This window comes from Fulmarus glacialis, unplaced genomic scaffold (genome assembly GCF_000690835.1).
Source record: "Fulmarus glacialis isolate BGI_N327 unplaced genomic scaffold, ASM69083v1 scaffold46781, whole genome shotgun sequence".
Taxonomy (NCBI): domain Eukaryota; kingdom Metazoa; phylum Chordata; class Aves; order Procellariiformes; family Procellariidae; genus Fulmarus; species Fulmarus glacialis.
In genome coordinates this window covers 1,845-27,300 of record NW_009191800.1, presented here as the reverse complement: position 1 = coordinate 27,300, position 25,456 = coordinate 1,845, and the positions used below count along the sequence as shown (strand labels likewise).

Sequence of the window (25,456 nt, the reverse complement as noted above, 5' to 3'; positions counted from 1 at the left end):
CTGTAAGTTGAACTCTTGCATCACTTCCATTATTTTGTACAACAAAAGTTTTATTGCTGTTGCTTATTCCAAATGTCATTTGCCATTGTCTGTTTACCTGAGTGGACACCTCATCAATGCATTTAATTAAAAACATAACAGGAGTTAAATGGGTAATTAACAGGCACATAAAGCATTGTATTACAGTGCATATCCATGTTACTGCCACGTGGAGCACAGACAGCATTTTAATCTGAGCAATGCCAGAGCTTTGCTCCCATTATCCATAAGGAAGTATAAAAGAATTTAAGGCACCTGTGAGCTGCTGCTTTCAAGTAACAGTGAGGCTAGAGGGGTCATGCAGACAGCTTGGCTTCAATTACTATTTCTTGGCGATACTTGTTTCTTTCATGATATAAAATTGAAATACAGTATAAAAATACATCTTTTCACAGGGTCTAATAGCGCCGAGTGCAACTTCAATATTTTAGTGCTATAGTATTTAAGCTTGAGGTACATTAAGAGTGCAAATTCTGCTGGAGTTTCTTCAGGGTACCACGTTCAGTACAAGAGAGACTGATCTTTTCCTCGTTTCCCAAGAGAGGCTGCATTTTAAGTTAAAACAGTTTTTCTTAACCTCTCCCATTGGACGTATTATCCAGAGGTGTTACTGATACCCTGATTCCTCTTACTGCAGGGATAGTTAACGGGATACCATAATTTACAAACACTCCTTGAATCCACCTTTTACATGCGAGAGTCAGCTTCAGCTTGCTTTTCATAGACGTCTTGATCCTTTTCGACTTGTTTTTTTTCTTCCTCATCAAATTGGGCTTCAATCTCATTTGGATCAATATAGGTATAAAAATAAGCCATGACAGCAAAAATGATGCAAACAGCCAACAGCAAGGCAGCAAACAGCACATATTCTGCCCACTGTAAAAAAAAAAGTATAATTTACCCATCAATATTTGTTCTTCAAAAGAATTACATCTTTTTACTGTTTGCAAGGAATGAAGTTAATTCAGAATGTGAAACTGAGCACATATAACAAGTACCATATGACTTAAGGACTAAGTATTAGATGTATATAATACATATTAAAGCAACTCAGAATTGAGGCCCCTTCAGCAGTTCCGCCTTCAAAGAGACAAAAGTTCTATGAATGCTGGAAAGTTCTACAATATCCTCTTCCTGGAGGCATGGGAATGGAGCGAAAGCCTGAAAAGGAAACTCAGCCCCTCCTTTTGGTCAGGTAATCTCATTTTTCACCAGGCTGGCAGTGATCCTGCTTCCACTTAGGTCAGCAGTAAAGTTTCTACTGACCACAGATCTGGGCAGAGAGCAAGACCAGGAACTTTGGTTTCAAAGTGCTATTTCCACCTGAAAAGCCTCAACAGCTCTGTTTAATGCTCTTTCTTGTTAACTTAAGCTGAAACCAGGACTGCCAGACCCGTTTCAAAGACAGGCTCTCCCCTCTCAAATATCCCTTTTGTTCATTAGGGAGTGCCACAGGTAGTCTGAGACAGTCTTGCCCAAGTGCTCTTCACCAGGAGAACCTGGTGAAGGAGTGAGGTTTGTAACCAGCGGAGCCAGAAGAAGGGACATGTGAGGTATGCAGGTGAAGGTTCAGCAGCAGCGAACAGCATTTTGGTAGGTTTTAATCCCATTAGTCTAGAATTTCAGCCCAGAAGTCCACAGCATTTCCACACCATGAGAAGCAATTTATTGCAGAAATGCTAGAAACTGCTGCTTGCAAGGGAAGGAGCCTGGCAGAGCAAGAGTTAGGAATGGCAAACAACAGACAAGAGAGAGAAACCTTTGTTGAAGCAGTATTTGTTAGAGTTGTTTAAAGTTTAATTTGTGTATGTACATGTGTACACACATTGGGGAAGTGCTGGGGAAAAAGACCAACAGAAACTTCAGAAGTGGCTCCAGAAGACAAGTTACCACACTGTTGTCACAGCCATCAACACTAGTTCAAATCCAGATAGCTTATAAAAATTCATAACTCCGTTACTTATATACTCTAATGAGATTCAGTCAAGCACTAGTTCTACAACTGACTGGTACACTCTTGCAGCTAACACTAACCTCCTACGTTCCAATTATAAATGCAAATCCACCATAATGCTGATGTTCAAGAGTTGCAGTTGACGATTATCAGCCATGACTCCCCGCTGTATTAGAGCGGCCTTCTCATAGCGTAATATAAAAGCACGCCAATTGCTTGTGTGCTTACCTGCTCGCTGAGTTTGGATGCTCCAGCCACAATAAGGACAATTATGTTACCGACAGCCACTGTCAGCAGCCATCCTGCCTGCAGCACTGCCTTCATATTAGATGGGGCCTATAAAAGTAAAAGGCACTTAAGTTTTAGTCAAACACTGCTATCACTTATTTTCTGATGTTTACCGCATTCTTTACATTACAACAAACACTGGTTCGGGGCGGCGGGGGAGGAGGGATTTCTTGGGTAGGTTTTTTTTTTAACTAAAAATTGCTAGAGAACAAAACAGGCCTGGGGAAGGCTTTGGGGAGCAAGAGATTACTGGTACTAACTATAACACCTTTCACTTTGTACACACTGAGCAACTAACAGGAACATTTTACATCTGACTCAATTGCACATGGTACACATTAAATGAAGAAATTGAGTGCATCATAGTCTATCAAGCCACATCTTACAATGTTCCCATCACTGCAGTTTATAGTCCCAGAATTAAGGGGAGAAATACACACAGTTAATACAAACTGGAGTTGGAAGACAAAGGAATTAAGAGTGTATAATTAAACTGCTGCTAAAGACTGTATGGAGGAAACTGGTGTGGAGATAAGGTGTCAGTACTTGTTCATTTTATATTTGAGGGCTCTCCGGTTTGCTTTTACAGCAGCAGTACAGTTGCACTTATTTTCAATGGAAGGTCACATGTGAGAAGGAGATTTGAGGACTGGTGGTCAAGTCTTCAAGTGATATAACTCAGCATAGCTTCATGGAAAACACTGAATGCTAGTGAAACAAGGCCAACTTGCGCCAGCCTGTAGTCCTGCTAGGGAGCTCTGGAGGACATCGTTGTTCAAACAAAGCAGCAATGCAGAATCACCACTTAAAGACAATAAATCACAGATGATCTTCTCTTGTACCAGGATTTTTAACACAATGAGGGCTCTGAAGAGCAAAACCTACCTGTGAGTATGAAAACTCCAGCCCAGTGACAGAGAAGACTACTTCTGCAAGCGTAAGAATAAAATACTGAGGGATCTGCCAAGCCATATGGACTGTATTGGGTGGGATATCTTCAGAATATGTCACATCAAGAGTGTCTGCAGAACACTGGAAATTAAAAAAGCACATTAGGAACAGTGATAAAGATTCTGTACACTAAAGGTACTCTAAGCAGTTCTATATCATTTCTATAATCACATATACACAAAGTTCTGGGTAAGTAAGAAACATTGTATATGAAGCACTGCATACCTAGTTATAAAGTGGTAGTTATTTTACAGCAGACTTCATGCAAGTCCTTAGTGTCTAATAGGGCTAAAGATTTAAGGCCACTAGTGATGAACATGAATTCTTGCATTATATCATTATCATACCCATCATTATTTTTATAGTTAACGATGTTTTTATGTTCTGTTTAACATACAATAATTCTATCATATGTGCAATTAAGGGCAAGAGGAATGATTCTACAAGTGTTTTTTTAATTAAAGAAAACATTGACATGGAAAGTAATTCTGTCTTGTCCATCCAACAGCACTGGCGACTCACCGTGTTAATTACAATTGTATAGGCACTGCCAAATCCAAGTGCTTTTGAAATAACTGAACAAGGCATTGAATTTCTAATAACCGTAATATTATCTTTTCTGAAAAAGAAAAAACACAGTTCAGGCCATAGGTATAGGCAATTGTGTGTATTATATAAAATAAGAGTTCTGTGTCCTTTTCCCAAGGACAAGTATGTCTTTCTTTAAGTGGTTAGATGTAGGTAAAGGAAAATGCTTACCTTCCTCCTGGAAAGAGGTTGTAATTACTGGCAGAAAGAGACTCCAGTGTTCCAAAAGAAGTGTCACCCATAGTGACAGTGATAGTATCAGGCAAATTGTTTATGAACCTTTAAAATGCAAGAGTGTTGAAATACTACAAAAAATATGCATAAGTCAAAGAATACAGGTCTTACTTTTAATTATATACTGGCAGCACAACAAGTATCAAGTCTTCCCCTTTCATTTTTATCAGTTAACATTTTTGAAAGAATTCTAAATCTCTTGAACTGTGGCTAATGCAAAAAGCAACCTAGACCCACATCAGCCCACTGCCTGCTTAGGAGAATGTCAGAAGCAAGCCTTTACTACAGCCAGTAACAAATACAACTGCAAATGGAAGATGCAGAAGAAAACCAGAGAAGTGGTAGAATACTTCTTACCCAAGATTAAAAAGGAGGTATAGACATGCAGTCTGTGCTGGTTGTCTACAAAAAAAAGTCTAGACAATGAAGCAAAACATGCACTTCCAATTTTAGCTAAATTAAACCCAAAGTAGATATGCAAGATAGCTTAGAGGAACCATGCCCCAGAAGTTCCTACACCCCCTAAACATCAAGTGAGGTGTCCAGCAAGCAGATTTCCTACAGTATAGAAAGCTATGTTAAGCTAGAAGAGTCACTCAAGAGGCAGATTGAAGTCACAATACTGCCAAAATTTAGGAGCAAAACAAACTCTACCTGATAAGATTATTTCCTTCTTCTGGTTTTGATGTGACATTGTCAAACAGCTGGTGGAAGAAACCATTATCAAGATAGTTCGTTGGCATCAATGAACAGCTTAAATGTGCACTATTAAATAGCAGTGAGAATTAACAGAGGCTTCAGAGCAAGACTCCAGACCTTTCCTTTTAGGATCCTACTCAGATAAAAGTCTACTAGAAAACACCGTGACCACACATTTAAGTCTTGGTGGCAGGGTAATTGTCAAGTTAAATACTAAGTCGGCCATTTTTTACTTTTGTTTTTTAAACAACATCCTGCCCTGCTCTCTAGAGCTCACCAGTCTCACTGATACAGCAGAGAGGGGGAGAGACAGAATCATAGAATTATTAAGGTTGGAAAAGACCTCTAAGATCATTGACTCCAACCGTCAACCCAACACCACCATGCCCACTAAACCATGTCCCTAAGCACCACATCTACACGTCTTTTAAATACCTCCAGGGATGGTGACTCAACCACTTCCCTGGGCAGCCTGTTCCAAGGCCTGACCACTCTTTCAGTAAAGAAATTTTTCCTAATGTCCAGTCTAACCCTCCCCTGGCGCAACTTGAGGCCATTTCCTCTCGTCCTATCGCTGGTTACTTGGGAGAAGAGACCAACCCCCACCTCGCTACAACCTCCTTTCAGGTAGTTGTAGAGCGTGATGAGGTCTCCCCTCAGCCTCCTCTTCTCCAGAAAACAAGACAAGAGCTTGTCCTCTCAGCTTCACACACTCCACATAGATAGTTGCCAAGACATTAATATACATTTTGGGAATTAAGCAGACTTACCAATTCAGCAACAATGTCTGTCGCATTATTTTTAACTCCAAGAGTATGACGGTTTTCCCCTGGCAACTTGACAACTTTAATTATATTTTTATTTCCAGAGGTTATGTTTAATGATCGCAACTGAGAAGTCTCAAACGTCATGTAGCCCGTCTACAAAGACAAATGAATTGCTATGAATTTCCATGCAACTGCATATTTGTCTACATCTTTGAGAGAGACTGTTATGGACTCAGGGGGTCAGCAGTTTAAAGGGTTGTTACTTCTGAAGTGCCAGAGATCGTGAGCATCTCCCAACTCTCATTTTTGTTAGGTTTTCTACATCAAGCACTAATTTCATTTATAATATTTTTTATTAATTTCTTTCATTACATGAGCTTCAAAGTAACATGAGCTTCCCACAAGCATTACAGAGTATCTGTTATATTTTCCTGTGTATTTCTTGCTCCAGATAGATCAGGTTTACCACCACGTAAAATGCTGTTTAGCTACAGAGACAGCACTAGCATAAGATGCAGCATTTTCCAAATGGCAACACGTCCCAAGAGATGCAAATGCAAGCTGCATCTTTATGGTTTCAGCATAACAGGAGTCACTATTACCAGTCACTATTACACGTCTTAAATATTCTAAATACATACTTAAAACATTAATAAACATGTTAATGTAGTACTAAAATAACCCTTTTGTTTTATAGGATTATAAAAAGCATTTTATAATCCAAAACATCTGGATTATAAGATGTCTATAGTAGGGAGTGCAGCATTTTACACCCTTCATTTTCAGGTGTGCATCATGGTTATATCAATTCTACATCAGCACACAATTTGGGTGCCCTTATCTTCTCCTCACCGCGCAGTTTCATTGTGAGGCAAGTTTGGAGGAGGATGGAATAGGGTTTCTCCTCTTATATGGAAACAGGACTGCAGGTTATCAGAGAACACACTTTGTAACATCCATTATTAAAAATCTCCATCATCTCCACCACATTTTTCTGTCAATAGGGGTATCAAGGTTGTGCGGTAATAAAACCTGAAAAGGTTCTTTGACAGCAAAATCTGAAGCTTAACATATATGATGTAGCCACAGAAAAAGCTCCCTGTTCAAGTAAGTGATCACTCACAGTAAAAGCAGTGATTTACTAGAGTTGAATGGACTTTTATTGAAGGAAGGGATGTTCTTGCTGTTAAGAAATGACACTTTTTTAGCAAAAGTGAAATTTTCAATTAGTTCAAAATCACTATTAAGTTTCTTAAAGTTTCTTAAAAAAAAACTTGCCAAAACAAACTAGTAGTACCTAGAATATTGAAATAGTTACCATTTCTTCATTCACTGTGTTTTCAGTAAGAATTCCACAACACAAAAAAAAAATCTTTAAAATGAATAGAGAAAAAAAAACTAGAAAAGAATCAACTTTGAACCATTAGTTAAGAATCACTTTGACTTACTCCATTAGATTTTTTTTCTAGCTTGTTATTCCCCATCTCCCCTTACTTACCGACTCCATAGGCATTACATTCACACTCTGAAGTTGAGGTTCAAACTGAACTGTTGCACCATCAGTACCTAGATTTATTATTTTGATTTGGGATTGCCCAGCTGCAGGGAAAACTGGAAGAGTTTTCTGTAGGACAGAAAAAAGTAAAATCAGTGCCCTATCCTAAGTCACACAGAAAAAGTACTATAATTACTGTGATCTTAATTATCTCATGATGAAGATTAGCATTTGCCTGATGATCTGTGATTGTCAGAGGGATGCAACTTTAATAATGGGTTTTGTTACTAGTCTCACAAGCTGCCTTACTGCTGCCTCAGGAAAGAAAGTCTCTCACCCACAATGCCTCCGTGGCCAGATGTGGTTCCTCTTTGATCATGTCCTGCAGCATGCTGCCACCACCAAGGCCACTCTGCAGTTCAAGGAATGGGCTTCTCTCACATACTATGGCAGCCTGGGTTCCTGAATTTCTTTGTACCGCGTTCTGACTCATTCTCCCCCAGCACTGGTGCTGCTGAAGTGGGCAGAAGCACGTATGGGCACTGCCCGGTGTGATAGCCCAGAGAAACTGAACTTCTGGAGACTCCACTTCCCACCAGATCTAACAGTAAACAGCTTCTGCTCTTGCAGAGCATTAAGAGCTGCAAGAGTTGTATCTATTTCAGTTCTGCCTCAACCTCTCCTCCCTTCCCATACTTTTGTCCGCTTCAATCTCTTTAAGTACATCCCACAACAAGAACAGGTCCATCTTCACCTTTCTGCAGGAGATTCTTGTGCAACAGTCTGGGAGGTTACCAGCTTTGATGAAGCTTCTACCCAGTGCCAGTAGGTGTGTGTGCACAGCTCTGGCCTTCTGAACAGGGTATTCAAGGAGACAGCCTGGATGCATCTGTACCAACTGAAGGCCAGATCCTTTCCTTTCAACTTCAAGAGGCAGAGTTGAATATAAAACTTGTTTCGCTGCTGGACCCAGGCATTAGGGAGAGAATTCCTCATTCCTAACTAAAGTCATTTAAGAGTTGAGCATCTCATCTTGATAGTGCGTGATGACAGGCAGGCACCTCTGGATAGCTATTCAGATCTTGGGATGCAATGGATCACCTCCCAGAGGTGCTGCTGACTCCCCAGTTACAGGGGAAACCTACACCTGGTTCAGGCATGTCACCTCCCTTTGGGGCAAGGAAAGTTAGGTGTGATGAATCCTGCCTTAAGCAGGTATCGTCTTTGCTCACGCTGTGATGAGGCTTCCCAGACTGTGGCCTGTCACACTTCACTGCCAGTCTAAATATCAGAAGACGTTGGAGATACAAAGCAGCTCCCTGGCAGGCCAAGCAAATCTCTGGTTTTCAGCTTTTAATCTCAGTTTAAAGACTTGAGGTTGCCTTTAATATGTGATTTATGTCAATGGCAGATAAGATGGGTTTTTTTGCAGGATGGTGTTCATAGCTAGTTAATTTTATTAAAGTATATTGCAATAGTGTGATTAGCATAATATTTGCCCTCCCTCTACTTCTGTGTTCATATGCTTTGTTCCAAATTTAGGAGTCTTGGCTCATTTTCACCTTAAACACACTTTTTTCTGTATTAACAACTAAATATTAATACTTGCATGTGGCTGAACTTACGTCTATTTGCACTTGCAAAAGGGCAGCAGCAACAAAAGCCAAAGATGCAAGGAACATACCAACAGTGATCTTCCTCAGGGGCCTAGTACAGCAAGAAAACACATATGTGAGTTATAAGACAAATACTAATTCAAAGCTTCAGATGTTAGCTGTTTCCTTTCCACAGTGGGAAACTCAAATGGCCACAACTAGCACGTTATCACCATCTGAAGGGCTGATGTTGTTACAGAAATTGTTCTGCTAAGCTGGGTGCCTCAATTCATAGTTACACTCTCAGGAAATATATCTTTCCTGCAGCACCTTAATAACCTCTTACTCTGCATCTGCTGGGCTCAAACATTGGCTGAACGCAATTATTAGGTTTCTGGAAAAGTCTGATCTGCAGGAAGAAAAAAACCAATCTGGCATGGTTGTTCGCTTTAAAACAATGAAAAGACAAGAAGTTGTGCCTTTTAAAAAAGGATAACAACTTGTGTCTATATTGCTATGTTTAAATCAAAACAATATTGAATAGAAAAAGTCAGGGAAATAAGTTGAATTAGGAGACAGCTACTGACATTCAGGTAAGCTGTAAGAGCAAATTTAAGGTAGATATTTTATTTATGGTATCATTTGTCAGATGTAGAGTATCCACAAATGAATGACTGTTTCCAGCACAGCACACCCCCCAAATTTTTCATAACTAGATGGAAAAACAGCATTGCAGCTTAGCCCTATAAGAATTGTTTGAAGAACTATATTGTCTTCTGCCCCTCCAACTTGCAGGTGCCAGCCACTTAGTTACCACCATTAAAAATTATGTGCAATGCCCTCTGAAACTACACCTAGGAATATCCAGTGAGCCAGACTCCCCACTGGACTGAAGAGGAAACACATCTTGTCTCAGGCAGTTTTAAGCCCAAAACGTGACACATGCTAAAGACGTATGTTTTATTTCTACTTCTTATACTTTGGGAGGGAGAGGGCACAGACATGGGGGCAGTGGAAAACAGTGAAGACCATCTCTCCTGCAGTCAAAAGATTTTGCCATTAACTGGAAAATATTGTTACTTTGTTATTAGAGTCTTTTCCTCTAGTCTGTGGTGCCTGTACATACCACTTGCAGAGTCCTATATTTTTTTAAATTTTCATTTGTTTAAAATATTAACTCCATTTTAAATACACTACTTTCTCTTTAGCTGAACACTTGCTCTTGTTACATTAGGGCTGAAAGAGCAGTTTAAATAAACCACTAAAATGAGCCTCTGTTGAAGTCAGATAAGTACGTCAACTTACGTAAAATCGATCTTGCATTTCTTGATTAAAGGATAAATCACAGCATCTACAACTGGGACCATTACAATAATCAGGATGGGATTCACAGTCTGTTGAATATGAACATAAGAAGGGAAAAAATTAAGTATTTTTCAAAGTCCTTTTTAAAATTAAGGGCAATTTATATATAATCTTTGGGAAATACTTAGAATTGTCAGACAGAAGATTACTGTACCTGCATTTGGTCTGGCTGAATCTGAATAGCTCCCTGGTGAAGAAAAGATAAATAGGTTTTAATATTATGACAACAAATAAAAAGTAAATGTTAATTAAGAAACAAAAAGCAATAAAAAGTAACCTACAAAATTCCCATCCATTGTTGTGGCTTGCAGTGTCCATCTTGACCCCTTAACAAAAGAAGAGAAAGTTAAATGCCACAGTAAATCAATCTTCCAAAGTTCCTCTTGACTTGTTTTTATACATCAAGTGATGGGAAAGACATGCGATATAATAAAAAAAAACCTAGCTTGCTATGGGAGCATTCTTACTCTGCAGCGTAAACGTCTGAACAAAGTGATCCTCGTGGCTCATTTCACTTTATTTACTAGTTCCGTGAAATGGAGTGGAAAATAATTTAGATGCAGAGACTGGCTGGAGAGATGGCAGGGACATCCTGCGCAGAGCGCTGCCCTGTGCCGTGCACGGCAGCCACCCCAGCGCCTTTGTGCTGCCTGCCTGAGCCCCAGCACCCCACACCGCGGACGTGCCCGACCTTCCTTCACGCCGCCAAGCCAGGGCTGACCGGCCTTGAGCCCTCTGCCCAGAAAACCTGCCTAGAGCTGGGTCAAGCAGGGCCGGCTTTCAGCCTGAGCCCAGGGTGAGACAAGAACGTGCATCGCTTCGCCTCTGGCGAGAGGCTTTAACCACGCTGGGAGATGTGATAGTTATTATTCATGTAATGAGTATTTTATTATTCATGTAATGAGTATTTAGTTCTGCATTTCACAGCGGGGGTTGCCTATTTGTAACAGGTCACACTGACAGTTACAGCTCACTGCTACTAGACTAAAGCAGCCCGATCCAGGCAATCTGGACCAAACCTCCTACACCCTGCCTTGGATAAAGCTTTCAGCCCCTGGTTCTCTCAAATACCCTTCTAAATTCATATTTCATCACTTAACTCTGAAAGCTGCTTTCATGAGTCCTGAGCACTCAGTCCACCGAGTGAAGGGGCATTATAGGCTTATACTTATGCTGGAAGGTGTGAGATATTTACAACAAGTTTGAGTGATTAAGCCGACTGGCATCCAGCTCATTTCATCCCCGATTCTCCAGAGCATTTACACTAGGACTCTACATTGCATCTCCCAACTGAGAGCGGAAGAGTTAGAACTAAGGAAGCCTTAAATTACTGTTTCATCCTCTGAGTCCTGGCTGATAAAAGGTTTGGAGAGGCCTCAGTCACTGCATCAGTCCTGGGCATGTCCAGATAAACTGAGTTTCCCCTGGCTGCAGAACGTCCTGTACTAACGTGACTCAATAACTATCCCTTCACATTAGAACCAGGTTAAAAAACTTGCAAAGTTTCCACCCTCATATAGGTGCCTTTTATGTCTGGTGACCTCAGAGTACATAGAGTGACATGGTACAGCCCTAATTGCTAAGCCAAACAATTTCTACTTTACCTGCTGGTCAAAAAGCGCCCAGAACATGGGGAGAGGAATGTAAAGGAAAAGCACCTTCAACACCACCTTAGTCTGAGCAATCAGTCGTTTCTGCAGCAAACAAGAATTACACAAGAGGAATTAGTCAAAAAAAAAAAGACACAGTTACAGCCTGCTATTTGCAGCACAGAACAGGTAAAGACATTGTGTAATGTTTACCCATGTCCTGAACTTTGTAAGTTGTGGGTACTTCTGCTGATTTCTGTTAAAAGGCACGAGGTCTGCCTATGGGTGTGGGAAGGGCTGCCGGTTAAAGGTGACATTGATATCAGAGAAACCTGCGTCTCTGGGCATATATACTGATGGCAGTATGAGATTTAGCACTTAGTGCTGCTTTATGTTTCCAGGAAGGAGGTATTTGAATGACAGGTGACCGAGGAATGCATTTCACACATGAAAAATGCATATAGGCAAAAGGAAAATAAAAGGGACAGGCTAAGATCTGTGCTGCTGTTGACAACAGGGCAGGGTAGATAGGAGGCAAGGGACATGGCTGGGGACTATGGGACACAAGGCTTTCAGAGTCATGGGAATGAGCTTATACTGAGGCTGGGGGATGCTGTGTTTATCCATTTAAACTGAAATTCCTAAGCATAATTCTGCAGTTTGATCCCAAGACAAGTGTTACAGCCCTGGGCATTAACCATGACAGTCAACACCATGCCCATATTTCCCTTCTGCAGTCATTAAACCAACATATTTTTGTTTGAAGTTGGTTCTGAAGCTGGTTTACTGAGAGAAACAAAAAGTTGACAGGGATAACGCTTGCTATTTTACTAATTCAAAAACTAACAGGTGCTTTTATTTGTTCAACAAGGGAAATAGTCTTTTCTTCATCTCCCCCCAGATTTCCCCTATGGGCAGCCTATGATCACACAGAGCATCGACTCATACACAGCTCTGCTTTCTCCCACAGGAGCTGGGGTGGTAACCTGCAATCCCAGGGGAGCACTGAGGTTTGGCCAGACCATTAGCTTCTGAACGATTGAGAAGCCCAAAACTATTTGCCCAGCGTTTGAGGCAATGGATCAGAGCAGACAGAAGAGAAGCTGAGAGTCGGGGGATGTCACGGCACAGGAGTGCTCACGCAGTACTTACGTCATACTTCTCACTCGCCCAGTCGAGCCAGTGCTCTCTCTTGGGGAACTCCTTGCTGCGATGCCGAAACCGGTTTTTGATGGCAAACTGAGGAGAAACAGAATTTTGTTTAATGGCGTTCCAAATATTTGTAATGCTATAAGCTGTTGTGTCATTAAAGATGACTCCTGCTTCAGAGGATGCTAGAGGTGACTTCTGTTAACTGCTCTAGGCATCTAACGGAATATTGCATTTAAGGCCTCACACTGCGTATCCAGTGGAGTGTGCACCTGGGATTAGGTGAACCAAACAGCTCAGAGTAGTCTCTCTCAATGTGGGTTGCTGTTAGGAACTTGAAGACCTGCCTACTGCAGACTTACTTATCTACTACTATAAATAGAAGAACGCCATATGCACAGGTTTTCAGAGCTGAATGGCTGTAAGAGTACATTTCACTACGAGAAGCTGCATCTTGTAGATATTTCTCAGACCTTGACACTGAATATACACAAATACAGTCCTGAAGAACTCCTAAGACTTTCTGCATGGAATAACATGTAAGGCTGAGCTAGGCCTCAGCGGCAGAACTCTAAGCAATGGCCAAAGTCACCTGTAGAGGTTTGGTTCTGACAGTGCTTACAAGACAAGCAATGGTCTGGGTTATAACAAGCTGGCAGGTCTGCATGGAGAAGGAAGCAGCCCATAAATGAAGAAATCCCCTGATCTCAAAGTTGGGACATGCAGTGCTACTCATGCAGATTTAGCTCCCTTCCTTGCAGGCTTGCACTGACGTGTAACCCCCCTGACCTCCCTAATACAGTAGGGATCAATATATCTCTGCATTGTAAATAACATTCTTTTAATAAGCAATACATTTTTGCTGATAGGAACTACTAGTAGCTCTGTTCTTGACTCGGGTCAAGGCATGTTTATCTCATCCTACAGGGCTGCATAAAGGTACACAAATGAGGAAGGAATCATTCCCAGATGTTGGGATAAGCTTTTACACATCACTGACATCTTACTTTGTTTCCTTTGTGTATAAATTCAGATATAATCCAAGATATAGATAAATAAAAAGGCAATCTGTAAATCTGGAGGTGTCAGTAAGAAGTCTTCTGTAAAGAAAGAGTCAAAAAACTTCAGAAGCTTTCCTCATATTATGACAGGCTGTGCACTGAACAGCTTTAAAAGTTGCTGTCAGGGTTTTTGGGAATACAAATAGTACTTACGCCAATGCATTTGGAAACTTGAATCATTACATTGCCTTGAGGTTGAATTTTCTTGTACATCCTGCTGCCAATTATGAACACAACTACAATACACAAACAGAAAGCAACTCAGGATAAATTGAAAATCATGGCAAATTTAGTATGGAAACCGTAACAACCAAGGAGTTACATCAGGGTGGGAATAAGCCTCCTAAGGAGCAATGAATGTGCCTACTGGCGTGTTATCACACAGTAAAAGAAATGAAACCAATACCAGCAGGTTGCTACTGTTTAAGGCAAAGAACTAAATCCGGAAACTCTTAGGGCAAGTCCTCAGTGGGACATTAGTTTAATTGAGGTATAGTCAAAACAAGGACTTTGGCTCTGGCCTTGCTGTACCAGATTAAGACAGCTTTACGGGCTCCTTTTCAGGAGTCCAGGACCTTGCAGCAGGGACACGTGAGGCTCTGCCTGAACTGCAGGACTTGCCGGGGTGTCCTCAGCTCCCTCGCCCGGGCACGTTCCCCGGCCTCACCCTCCCACGTGCGGGGCAGGACGTGGGCAAACCCTCGCAGCCGCCGTCCGCCCTGGGTTGGGTGCACAGGTAAGATGGGGTCAGCGGTAGGTGGAAGCCCACCCTGGGTGGGTTCCTGATCAGGACCACGAGGGGCCAGACCACAAGGGACACTGTGGTACACACTGGCCACAGCGTTCAAAAAAGCCCCCCCCAGGTTTCTTGGTCTTCGTGCTGCAGCAGAAAAGTTCGGTGAGTGACCCATAGTGCAGCTAGTAAAAAACCAGGTGTTTGAGAAATACGGACACGCCAGCATGGCATTTCTCCAGTGCAGGGACAATTACCTTATGCAGTTGACTATCCCAGACTACAGACAGTTTCCAAAAAACCCATGTTTTCTCAGAACTCTCACACTACATTCAAAAGATCTTATTTCTACACCCCAGTAATCCAAGAAACATAGACAGTAAATTACATAATGTACAGAATTTAATGGTAAATTTGTGCCTCTCCCCAGCCCCATCAGTCTCTCCTTGTAAATCAGTCTCTTCTGTAAAAGTGAGTGTTTTAGTTTAATCCCACCCCCAAGAAAAGTCAAAAATTGCAGAAACGATCAGGTATTGGTAGAGGTTGATACCTGGAGATTTCTACCACCTTCTCATTATTCTGAGATCATTATCATCTAATCATATCTGAAACTGAAGCAGCAAGATGGAAACAGTTTGACTTACCCAAGGCAACAGCCATGAGGGCAGCAGGAACTCCAAAAGCTAGTGGGTAGCATCGCTGCTTGCTATGAATGCCACACTCTTGAGCTGAAGTACAAAGTAACATTAAATAAGAGTCCCAGTCAGCACTGCCAGTATTTTACGTAAGGTTTCTGTTCTTTGCATTCATTGTTGACTCAAGGAAAAGAAAAAAAATCTCTGCTGATGTTATTGACGGAGTGGATGATCAGTATCAAACTTATCTTTCATTATCAAAAAGGGGAATTACATATCACAAAAATCACAGAATGGTTGAGGTTGGAAGGGACCTCTGGAGGTCATCTGGTCCACCCCCCCTGCTCAAGCAGAGCCACCTAGAGCCGGTTGCCCAGAACCACATCCAGGTGGATTTTGAACATCTCCAAGGATGGAGACTCCACAACCTCTCTGGGCAACCTGTGCCAGTGCTCGGTCACCCTCACAGTGACAAAGTGTTTCCTGATGTTCAGAGGGGACCTCCAGTGTTTCAGTTTGTGCCCATTGCCTCTGGTCCTGTCACTGGGCACCACTGAGCAGAGCCTGGCTCCCTCCTCTTTGCACCCTCCCTTCAGGTATTTATATACATTGATGAGCTCCACCCCCGAGCCTTCTCTCTCCAGGCTGAACAGTCCCAGCTCTCTCAGTCTCTCCTCATAGGAGACTTGCATTTGTTTTTACACTGAGGAGTGAAGAATCCTACTAGAATGGTCAAATGCACGTTCTTGGTGAGAAAGGAACTAGATTACAAAAGTTTTCGGACAAGTTCATAAACAAAGATATAAGTATAATAAGTGTAGCTTGTTGAAAAAAAATTCTCAAACACCACACACACCCCCCAGCAGTAGTCAGTGATTTGACTTTCTAAACTTCATGCATACATCCTGAAATGATGCTCAGCATGTGGGCATAGCTATTAACAGCTTAAAGTAAAAGACTAAACAAAATTATTACGTTTTTCACCATACTTCTTCTAAAAGGAGAATTAGAGAGTTTGATTTGAAAAAAATACTAGCTTGTAGCTAATTAATGTCTTGATTTAGTTGTACTAGCCTTTTAGTTAAACCTTTATAAGATGTAATGGTATCACTTTGCTCAGCTCAGTTTGTCTGTTTTTCCAAGGTAGTTTTCACCCTGTATCAGCATGGAAGCAAACTACATGTTATGTCTTATGCATATCTTCTTCAGTTTTGGGAAAGGATAGAATTTGCATTAAGCAAACACCTAAAATGCTTCTACACAGTCTGTTTCAGTCAAGAAATCCAAAGGCCAGAATTTCAGCCCAGTGCTTTAGGGTTATTCCAGAACTTGCATGCTGTTTTCTTTCTTTTGAAAAAAAAAGCCTTCCTCAAACTCCTGCCAAGCACATCCATACAGCACCATCTGTGTAAGCTTGCAATGAAAATCCATGCACATTTGGATCAGTGAATTGTTTGCTTTTTGTTTATGATCACGCTATTGGTTATAAGCAGAAGAGAAAAATAACTTTCTCCTTTAACTATATGAAAAACATGATTTACTTTGTCACATGGATAAACATGTTCCCATGTGCATAGAAGCTTCTGTACTTTGCACGGGCACACTTCAGAATAGTCTCTACTTCCAGGGTAAAGGGTTCTCTCTTCCCCCCTTTCCTTCCCAACAAACAGTACGACTCTTTCTTGCGTGATGGTTTTAAAGGCATTGGAAGAGGTGCCACATTTGTACCTCCGTGGAATTAAAACATGCATTAGGCATACAAGTTGATGGCTTCAGCATGTCTCTTCAGCTCTAGTACTTCTGGTCCTAAAGGCAATTCAGATCTCAAACCGGCTTCTTTTTGACAGTACCTCACCTGTGAGAAGTTGGATGCCATACGTGAAAACTTGAAGACTATTTGCCAGATAACTCCACAAGGAGTCAAAGAACAGACCGTTCATTTAAACCTAACAGGACTGCAATCCAACACTCATCCTTTACTGATGTTTAACTCTTTTATAAACAAACGCGTGGCCTTACCTCTGAGAATTGGCGTGATTATAGTAGATAGGAGACTTCCAGCATTAATGGACAAATAAAAGATAGAGAAGAATCTAGTTCTTTGTTTTTCCTACAGTAAAAACAAAAAGATGTTTAGAAGGGCTTAGCCAGAACCACGCTGATCAGCCTAGATTGAACAATCAGCAGCTCTGTTCGCACGGTTCAAGACAAATAGTTATCTAGCTCCTTCTTCAGCTACTCAGGAAACACTACAGTAACGCACATGTCTGAATACGTATATTATTAGATTATTGTAATAGTCAAACATTAGTAAGAGTATCTGTATGATTGAAAATCTGGAAGATGTTGTTACCTGATCATCTTCAAACTGATCTCCACCAAAGGCTGCCACACAAGGTTTGATCCCACCAGTACCAAGTGCAATGAGGATCAAGCCAACCATGGACAGAGCACTGGAACAAAGTAAAACAGAGAAAAAGGGAAGGAAAAAAAAAAAAAAAAAAGAATCACTTTGCTTTCTTACTTAAAGCGTACGCAAGAGACTGATTGCAAGACAGTTGAAATTCAAGTAGCATCAATTTAAGGCTTAAGTTGTCCCACCCTTCATCAACCTGGAAAAAACCCACGGACAAGGCAACTCACATGTGCACTGATACATTATCGGGAGAGCCATCCCGGTTGTGATCCGTCAGGTCATTTATGGAGCTCACAGCCATGACTGCCTGCCCAATCGTATAGACAATGGACAGGGAGATAATGGTCCTGTTATAAGGAGAGGAGGTAAGTTTTTAGATATGTTAACGCAATTACACACATATACATACACGCACAGATAATGCAGGCTTTTGCTCACTTCAAAGATGCTTAGTAAACAAGCATAATTAACAGATATAAGTTATGGACTCAGCTTATTACAAGCTACTGTAAAAATCTGTCCACGTACCTCTGTCACAATATTTCTATTCTGTTTATTTTTTTTATTATTATTATTTTAGCTCGCCTCGTTTAATTAAGCAAGGCAAGATGACAAATGGATTCTGTAGATATCACCAGGTCACGGGAGATATTTGAATATCTTCAGTGGTTGCCTTGTGAATAACCAACTTGAGAACGCCATTATCATATTTTATATATGGTGAAGTTCAAATGGACTACTCTACAACACTGAAGTATGCAATTTACACTGATTTTAATATTGTTTAAACATTCTCTACATTCTTCTATATTTCACCTGCAAGGAGTAATAAAAAAAATTTAAAAATCTCTTTTAAACATGGAAACTACCCCAGAAACACTGTTGTGAACAACTCTGTTACCCCACTCTCTCAGATGCAAGTGTACCAACATCTTTAAACTCAGAGCTGAGTGAGACCAGCACCGAAGACTACAGACCGCAGGCTTTCAGCCTGACTTTCCTCTGCCATGAAGTGCCTAGGAAGGTGATACTACAGAATTACCAGCTCCCCCCGCCATTCCTTTAGCGTCCATTCCTCTTTCCTGTATGTAAGAACATACTCCATTTTAACTTTGTTGGAGCTTAAGTACATCCCTATAGTTTAACCCCCGTTCATCTGCTTTCTTGTTGGGGCTCCATTCAATAGACACAGACCCAAGTCTCCCGTTTGGAGGAAAAGCAGGAGAAATAGGATGCAATGTTGTGAAGTTTAAAAATCTAGTTTGCAAAAAAAGCAGTCCCAAACCCAGTGCAACCCACGACAAGGAAGGGTGAGGCTTAAGGACCTCGGACAATCCAAATCTGTTTAAGGGAGGCAAGAGATCATCACAGCAAGTTTGGAGCACCCCGATACAAGAGCAGTGGAGGAAGCGTCACTCACACCATTGACCAAATTCTTCTCACTTTAAAACAAGATTTTTTTTTTTTTTTTACTTTTAAAAATGCTCTTCCCTGTAGCAGGATAAAAATCTATACAAAGTGGGGCAACAGTGAAGCTGAATCTATTTATTGGTATTTATTAGATAAAACTGAACTTTTTTTAAAAATAGCACTTCCGTATAGTTACTTTAGTTGCTTGGCTTAACAGCTTAGGAAAAAGTTTCCATGGAAATGAAACCTGAGCTGACCAGGAGAGAAACTTCTGGTTTTTATTTGTGAGGCTCATAAGCATGCTGTGAAGACAACACTTACGTAATTGGCACTGCATAGATGTTTTGCAATTTAAAAAAAAAAAATAATCATAACTTCCATACTGTTTTCCCCAAGAACTTCACATCTAAGAATATATGAGCAGGTCCCAGCGTGCTCCTTGGCAGACACTGCACAAAGTACACGGAATGTGGAAGATGCGAGTCTCTCCTATAAGAGTGCTTAACAGTGCTTGGGTAACCTCCTCTTCCTCTTGTCATCATAGTTTTTTTTAATGAATTATTGTTTAAGCCTTCCTCATGGCACCTTGCTGTATTTTAGGGCATCTATGCGTTAAACCCAACAAATTATTTATTTTTTTCCAAAAGCATGTTTTCTTGTCAAGCTTAAAATTCCAGTTTTAAGCCCTAAGCCATCCTACCGAGCTCCTGTTAAGGGTCTGGTGGCCAGGGGCTTGCAGCTGTGGCACTGGTACACACAAGTACCAGAGGAGAAGGGATGCCAAGGTCCGCAAAGCTTCATCTTGATAATTATCAACAGGTAAAAACCAAAATAGATTTAAAAAAAAAAAAATCATGCCGTCGAAACAAGTAAGTACACAATATATTTAGGCTGCAATCTGCAAGATATCCAGCTACTTGCAATGAGTTCACACGGATCAGACCAGCTCCACAGAGCACGCTTGCCAGTGGTTGCAGCCCTGGGCTCCCAGAGGCTGTCAACACAGCAGAAGAAGCTGGTGCAGCCTTCAGCCAACTGACTGCACAGCCAGCTTCATCTCTAATCTCTGGGAGATCTTTGGCAAGTCAGCTAGCATTCCTGACTCATAACCCTCCACAAAAATCTTTATTGTGCTTTTTTCAGGCAAAGTAAACACTATTAGAATCACGACATTGGTAAAGGAGAGCGAGGTCAGGATGTTGGAAATAATTTGGTTGCATCTCAAAGCACTTCATTCAGAGGTACTTTCCTGAGCAACTAGCACACAGGTAAAAACCCAGAATTCATCGTTTAAAGAAAGAGTTGCAACTCAGTAAAGCCTCCCACTGAGCTGTCAAGTCAATACTGAAATCACAGAATATTTTGGAATATATTCCAAGTCCCACTTAATACCAGATTAACACAGTATTTCACTGGCCACCTGCAATAGGTAAAGAGGCAGTCCAATGTAATTATAGCCTCCAGTATCTATTTTCACAGCTTGGCAAATACTTTCCTTAGTTTAGCTTACATTTTGTCCAGATGAGAGGAAAAACATGCAGCATGCTTGGAAAGCAAGCTACTACCCTTAACTGATTAGCAGAACTGTAACATTTAACTCGTAGTGCAGTTTCAGGTCTGAGCTAAAGCAACTAAAACCTCAAGCTTTGAAGAAAAAACACAAACGAGCCTGGTGTAGCCAACACCAGCTCTAAAGCTGTTGTTCTGGGCCGCTGCTTTAGGTGATGGTTTAAGTAACACTGATCTCAGGTGAGCTTTCATGATTTTGGGTTGGTTTTTTGAGGAAGCACTCACTTAAACTTTCCCAGCCAAGAGTCCGCAATGAGCGCTCCAAGGATCGGTGTCAAGTAGCACAGAGCAACAAACGTGTGGTAGATGGCGGTAGACAAGTTGTCATCCCATTGCAGGAAATATTTGAAATACAAAACGAGCACCGCTATAGAAAGAAGGACAAAACAATGGGTTATAAACCAAAGTCAGGGCTGGGTGAGTAATGGCACGAGGACACACAGGACACGGGACGTACCTCGCATGCCATAGTAGGAGAACCGCTCGCAGAACTCATTGATGACGATGAAGAAGATGCTCAAGGGGTAGCCAAAGCAGCTTGGCTGGAGGCAAGAGACAGACAGCGTGAGCTCAGAGCTGCGCAACGCAGACTAACGTCGCTCACTGCCACCCACAGCTTGAGCAAGCTCCATACAGACTCAGCGGGAGTGGGTAGGTCCTCAAGGGTTAGGAGGCTGCATGGGCTCCTGTGGAACGACGCTGGTTTACCTGAACCAAGAGTCAGTTCTCACTTTCCCCTCTTGGTCCCCAGAGCTCTACAGACTGCTCATCTGCCCTTTCCAAGAGATCTGCAGCAGTGCTATATTTGACCTTCAAGTGCTATATTTGACCTTCAAGTGTTGCTTTATGCACATTTGAAGTCTTCAGCAACTAACCCTTGGAGCAATCTTGATTGGTATCCAAAAATATGCAAAAAGCCGGTGTTTCTGAAAACAGTCAAAACCCAAACCCAACAAAAAACCCACCACGCTAAACCCCCACAGCACACCAAAGTGAGAAGCCTCCATTTGAGACCGATAAACATTAAACCTCCATTTAATTTTTAAATACCTCCATTTGAAACAGATAAACATTAAACATTTTATTCAAACAAATCTCTCGGGAAAGCTCCCTATCCTTACAAATACTCTGCTTGATGAAGAATCCTTTGTTTCATCAGACTTGCTGATAGAACTGCCTTTACTCTTAAGCTAAAATCGCATGGCATTAACTGCCAGATTTACTGAGCCTTCACCTGCTCCGACAGGCATCTCCACGGTCACCATCACACAGTTTGTGACATGGCTTTTGCCGTTGTGACAAAGGGAAAAAACCACACACCAAGTACAAATATGGCATGATCAGCAGAACTGGAAGTTTAACTTCTGATCACCTACTTTTCTTAGTGGATGAATACATGATATCATTTCTATTAAAATTGCTAGGAATGCAAGTTGAACATAATCCTCCATATTTTACTTTTTATGGGTTTAAGTCTGCGAGTTGCAAAAATCAGATTTTTAATAAGCCTCAGAACATCCCAGAGGTAAAACAGTTTTGAAACTTAAGAAGCATGGACAAGAAAAAAATACGGCGTTTGTCTTCATGTTGTGAGGGTTTAGGAATCAAACCAATCCATATTCCATGTGAAACAAAAAAAAAGTTAACTCTGTAGATCAATAGGAAAGAAACCTTATGTGGGAAAATCCTGCCTGACATGAGTAAATCAGAGAGCCCATGTCTCCAGCAAAGCCTCTGGCCAGAGCCTTAATGAACACCACACCACTTTGAGAGACTTGTGTGCTACAACAAGCTTTTTGTGAATACTGCAAGACAAAAGAAAATAAGAGAGTGGCAAGAGTATTGCTGACTTAGTCTGACTCGGGGAATGAGGATGTCCAAGCAACCTGAACAGCATTGATCTTAACCAATCTTTTGATAAGCAAGCTTCACTGAAAGAATCTGACTTCAGCTGAGATGAGTGCCAGGTGGGATTCAGAAGCAACAGAAATTAGAGGCCTAAAGAGAAACTTGTCACTCTTGATTTATCACATCCTCTGTGGGCAGAAAGAAGTGCCTCCAAGGGAAGACCATCCACACATATCCCAAAATTCACTTGAAGGTGCCTACTTCCCTCAGCTGAAGATAGCAGCAGCTCTAGATGACTAGCCCCAACTTGGACACAGCTTTTGGTGGACTGGAGTTCATACAGAAGAACATCACCCAGTCCTGTCTGTGCACCATCACTAAGCCATGCAAACATTCGTGCTCCTGAGGAGGTGGATGGGGAACCACACCGTGAAGGTTTGGCTCAGCACCCATAGATACACCATCACGCTTATTGTGCAAGCAGTGTTTATGCGCTGATCTGGGGAGGTAACAAACTTCCACCGAGGCTGGGTTCCTGTTTTAAGCCACTAGCGCTCAGGTGCCTGGCGGAGATGCCCTGCACTCACACGCCAGCGCAGCAGCCATGGGTGGGTTTTTACTGGCTGCGCCCGAGCTGGCGGAGATTTCCACGTCAGCTGGGGCTGAGCACCGACAGGGGCACGCAGGAGAAAGCTACAGGGTCTTTCCCAGGGTAATAGACCTACTATTTTTCCAAGATGATACAAGCAAGAAGAGAATATGCAGTTACACCTTGATAATATATGACGTATACTGTTCTTGTTTTGCACTATACTGTCCTCTTAAACCTCTGGTGCATTATAGATGTGCATACACACCATTTACTGAAACATCTTCTCTTGTGATCCCTATTGGCTAGAAAGCACCGGATCCACCGCTGAAGAGGTAACCTGGAGGTTACGTTTTACAATGCTCTCTGTAACCTTCCCCTGCCCTGGGGATGCCAGGCACGGGTCAGACACCACCCCGCCACACAGCTTTGACTTTGGCTGCTGAGGAAGCCACTAAGCTACGAGAAAGCTGCGGGGAAAGTCTGCAGAGTAAAACCTTGCGAGATAAGAAAAGCAAAGACAGAGATAGGATTGCTGAGACAGGAGTCATTAACAGTTCGAAGATTCAAGAGGAAGAACACTAAGGTCAAAAGGTAGAAGGGTCCTAAGGGAGCGTCGGCAGATGATGGCGACTCAGCCACACAAAGGATAGGCTCCAGGGAACCTTCTCCTCCCGACCGCTGGCTGCCCAGTCAGCAAAGGCTCTTCAGACATTTTATCAGGGAGGTGAGCGCACTAATGCTTAGCTGGGATTTAATGAGCTACCAGGCTTTGTGTGTGTTGGCCAATATCTCATTATTTTATACTTTTAAACTATGTTTATAGGATGATTTTTTTGGTGCACCACTAAAGTTACCCAAACAACGTAACCCAAAGAGAGTCAGTATAGCAATTTTTTATGAGAGAAAACAATACTTACCGACTTGCCCATACTCTGACTTTTTGCAGCTGTGGAGGGAAAAAACCACAAGTTAATGGAAACTACTAAGTAACATTCCTTTGAAACCGCTGGAAGACATGGGAAAAGTTCAGCTCGAAACAAATCATAAAACAAACCGAGTGTTGTTCAGGATGAGTAAATTTTTGGTTTGTTAAAGGGGGACTTTCTATGGTGCAAGGAGGTTATTAAGAAAAAAAAAACAACTTTGTTTGATTGCCTTTTGTTTTTCAGGCTATGCATAGACTCACATCCACTCCCAGGGAAAAATCAAAACGGACTGATGAGACAAAGCATCCCATCCTACTAATGACTGCTCACCACACGTCATTCAGGGCGGTGGTAGACCACTCTACCACGCACAGAAGATCAATCCTGTTTTAATTTCACTCTCACGGATGTTACCCTAAAGGCAATTCAAGAGTAAGGAATAGACTGAAGACGCCCCGCCAGGGTGGATGCCAAGTCCTGAAAAGGGGCAAACTTCGCATGGCTCAGACTTAAGGAGGGCTGAATACACGGCCCAACGGAGTGATCCACATTAGCAGGCGTTCCCATAACCTGGAGATTAACCTAGGAAGCCCTGGAAGCACAGGAGGGGTCCCACTGACGTTAGCAAGAGCAGACAGCCGCCTGCAGCCCCAAAGTCACTTCCAGCTGCTCCCGGCAGGTTCGCTACCCCTGGCAGCCCTCCAAGCACTGTTCTGCAGGGCTGGCTTGGCTCAGGACAGGCTCGAAGGCTGAGCTTGCACTGTTTCAGATAAAGGCCCTGTGCCCACGTAGTGGATGTCAGCATTTCCTATAAAACCACATAAGCGAGTTCATTATCATTAAGATAAGTACAAGTACAAGATGTGAACTTTGCAATCCCTGCTTGCAAATGAAGTGTGCCCGTAATAGATGTCTATAAGAAAAATATGTTTGTCAAGATCATTATTTAGTCCATAGTTCAGAACAGATGAAAACAGCTGACAGCAACACTATACTTCAAGTTTGACATAATATGGAATAACGTCGCTTTCAAAAATTATTAAAACAAATGAATCTCATTCTTTCCTTCACTTCTGTGGACAACTACCTTCACAACAGAGACAGAGGAACTATTATGCAGGCAGTTCAAGAATATATTTTTGTAGAAAACAAATAACATCCAGAAAGTGCTAACACACCGACTTCAGGGCACAGGCAGATGCCCGAGTCCTTAAAGTTGTTGGTAATGTCCCTTACACAACTCATGTGAGCAGATACACTGGAGGATACCAAGGCATTACTGATAGACTATCTTCATAACAACTTCTTGATTATTTCCACTTGTTGGCCTTTCCAGCACATATGCATCATACCGCCAGTTTTTCATAATCACATCACTTTGAGCAGCTCACTCCCGTCTTTTAGCTAAACCTTGGGAAAAAAAGTATCAAGGAACTTTTAGTTGGTTGGGCTGTTTTCCTTTCCAGAGGGCAAAAGTGTCACCTCTGCAAGAAACCCTATACAGAGGACACTGCAGAGGCATTTTTTTTTTCCAGACAACATTGACTGACTTC

The 25,456-nt window shown here is 41.8% G+C and overlaps 1 protein-coding gene across 1 annotated transcript; it reads right to left on the bottom strand.

The window, feature by feature from the left end:
• Positions 1-544: 544 nt before the first annotated feature.
• Positions 545-23,923, bottom strand: SLC15A1 (solute carrier family 15 (oligopeptide transporter), member 1; the record flags this gene model as incomplete). The annotated part of the gene is made up of 22 exons (XM_009586812.1): positions 545-915; positions 2,222-2,329; positions 3,167-3,313; positions 3,755-3,851; positions 3,992-4,099; positions 4,709-4,758; positions 5,524-5,673; positions 7,019-7,144; positions 8,641-8,722; positions 9,916-10,004; positions 10,130-10,162; positions 10,257-10,301; positions 11,580-11,669; positions 12,717-12,803; positions 13,928-14,010; positions 15,152-15,235; positions 17,162-17,252; positions 17,496-17,595; positions 17,786-17,905; positions 20,763-20,904; positions 20,995-21,079; positions 23,886-23,923. Coding segments are annotated over 22 exons (2,144 nt in total), but the record flags the coding sequence as incomplete, so codon positions are not given.
• Between the last annotated feature and the right edge of the window lie 1,533 nt (positions 23,924-25,456).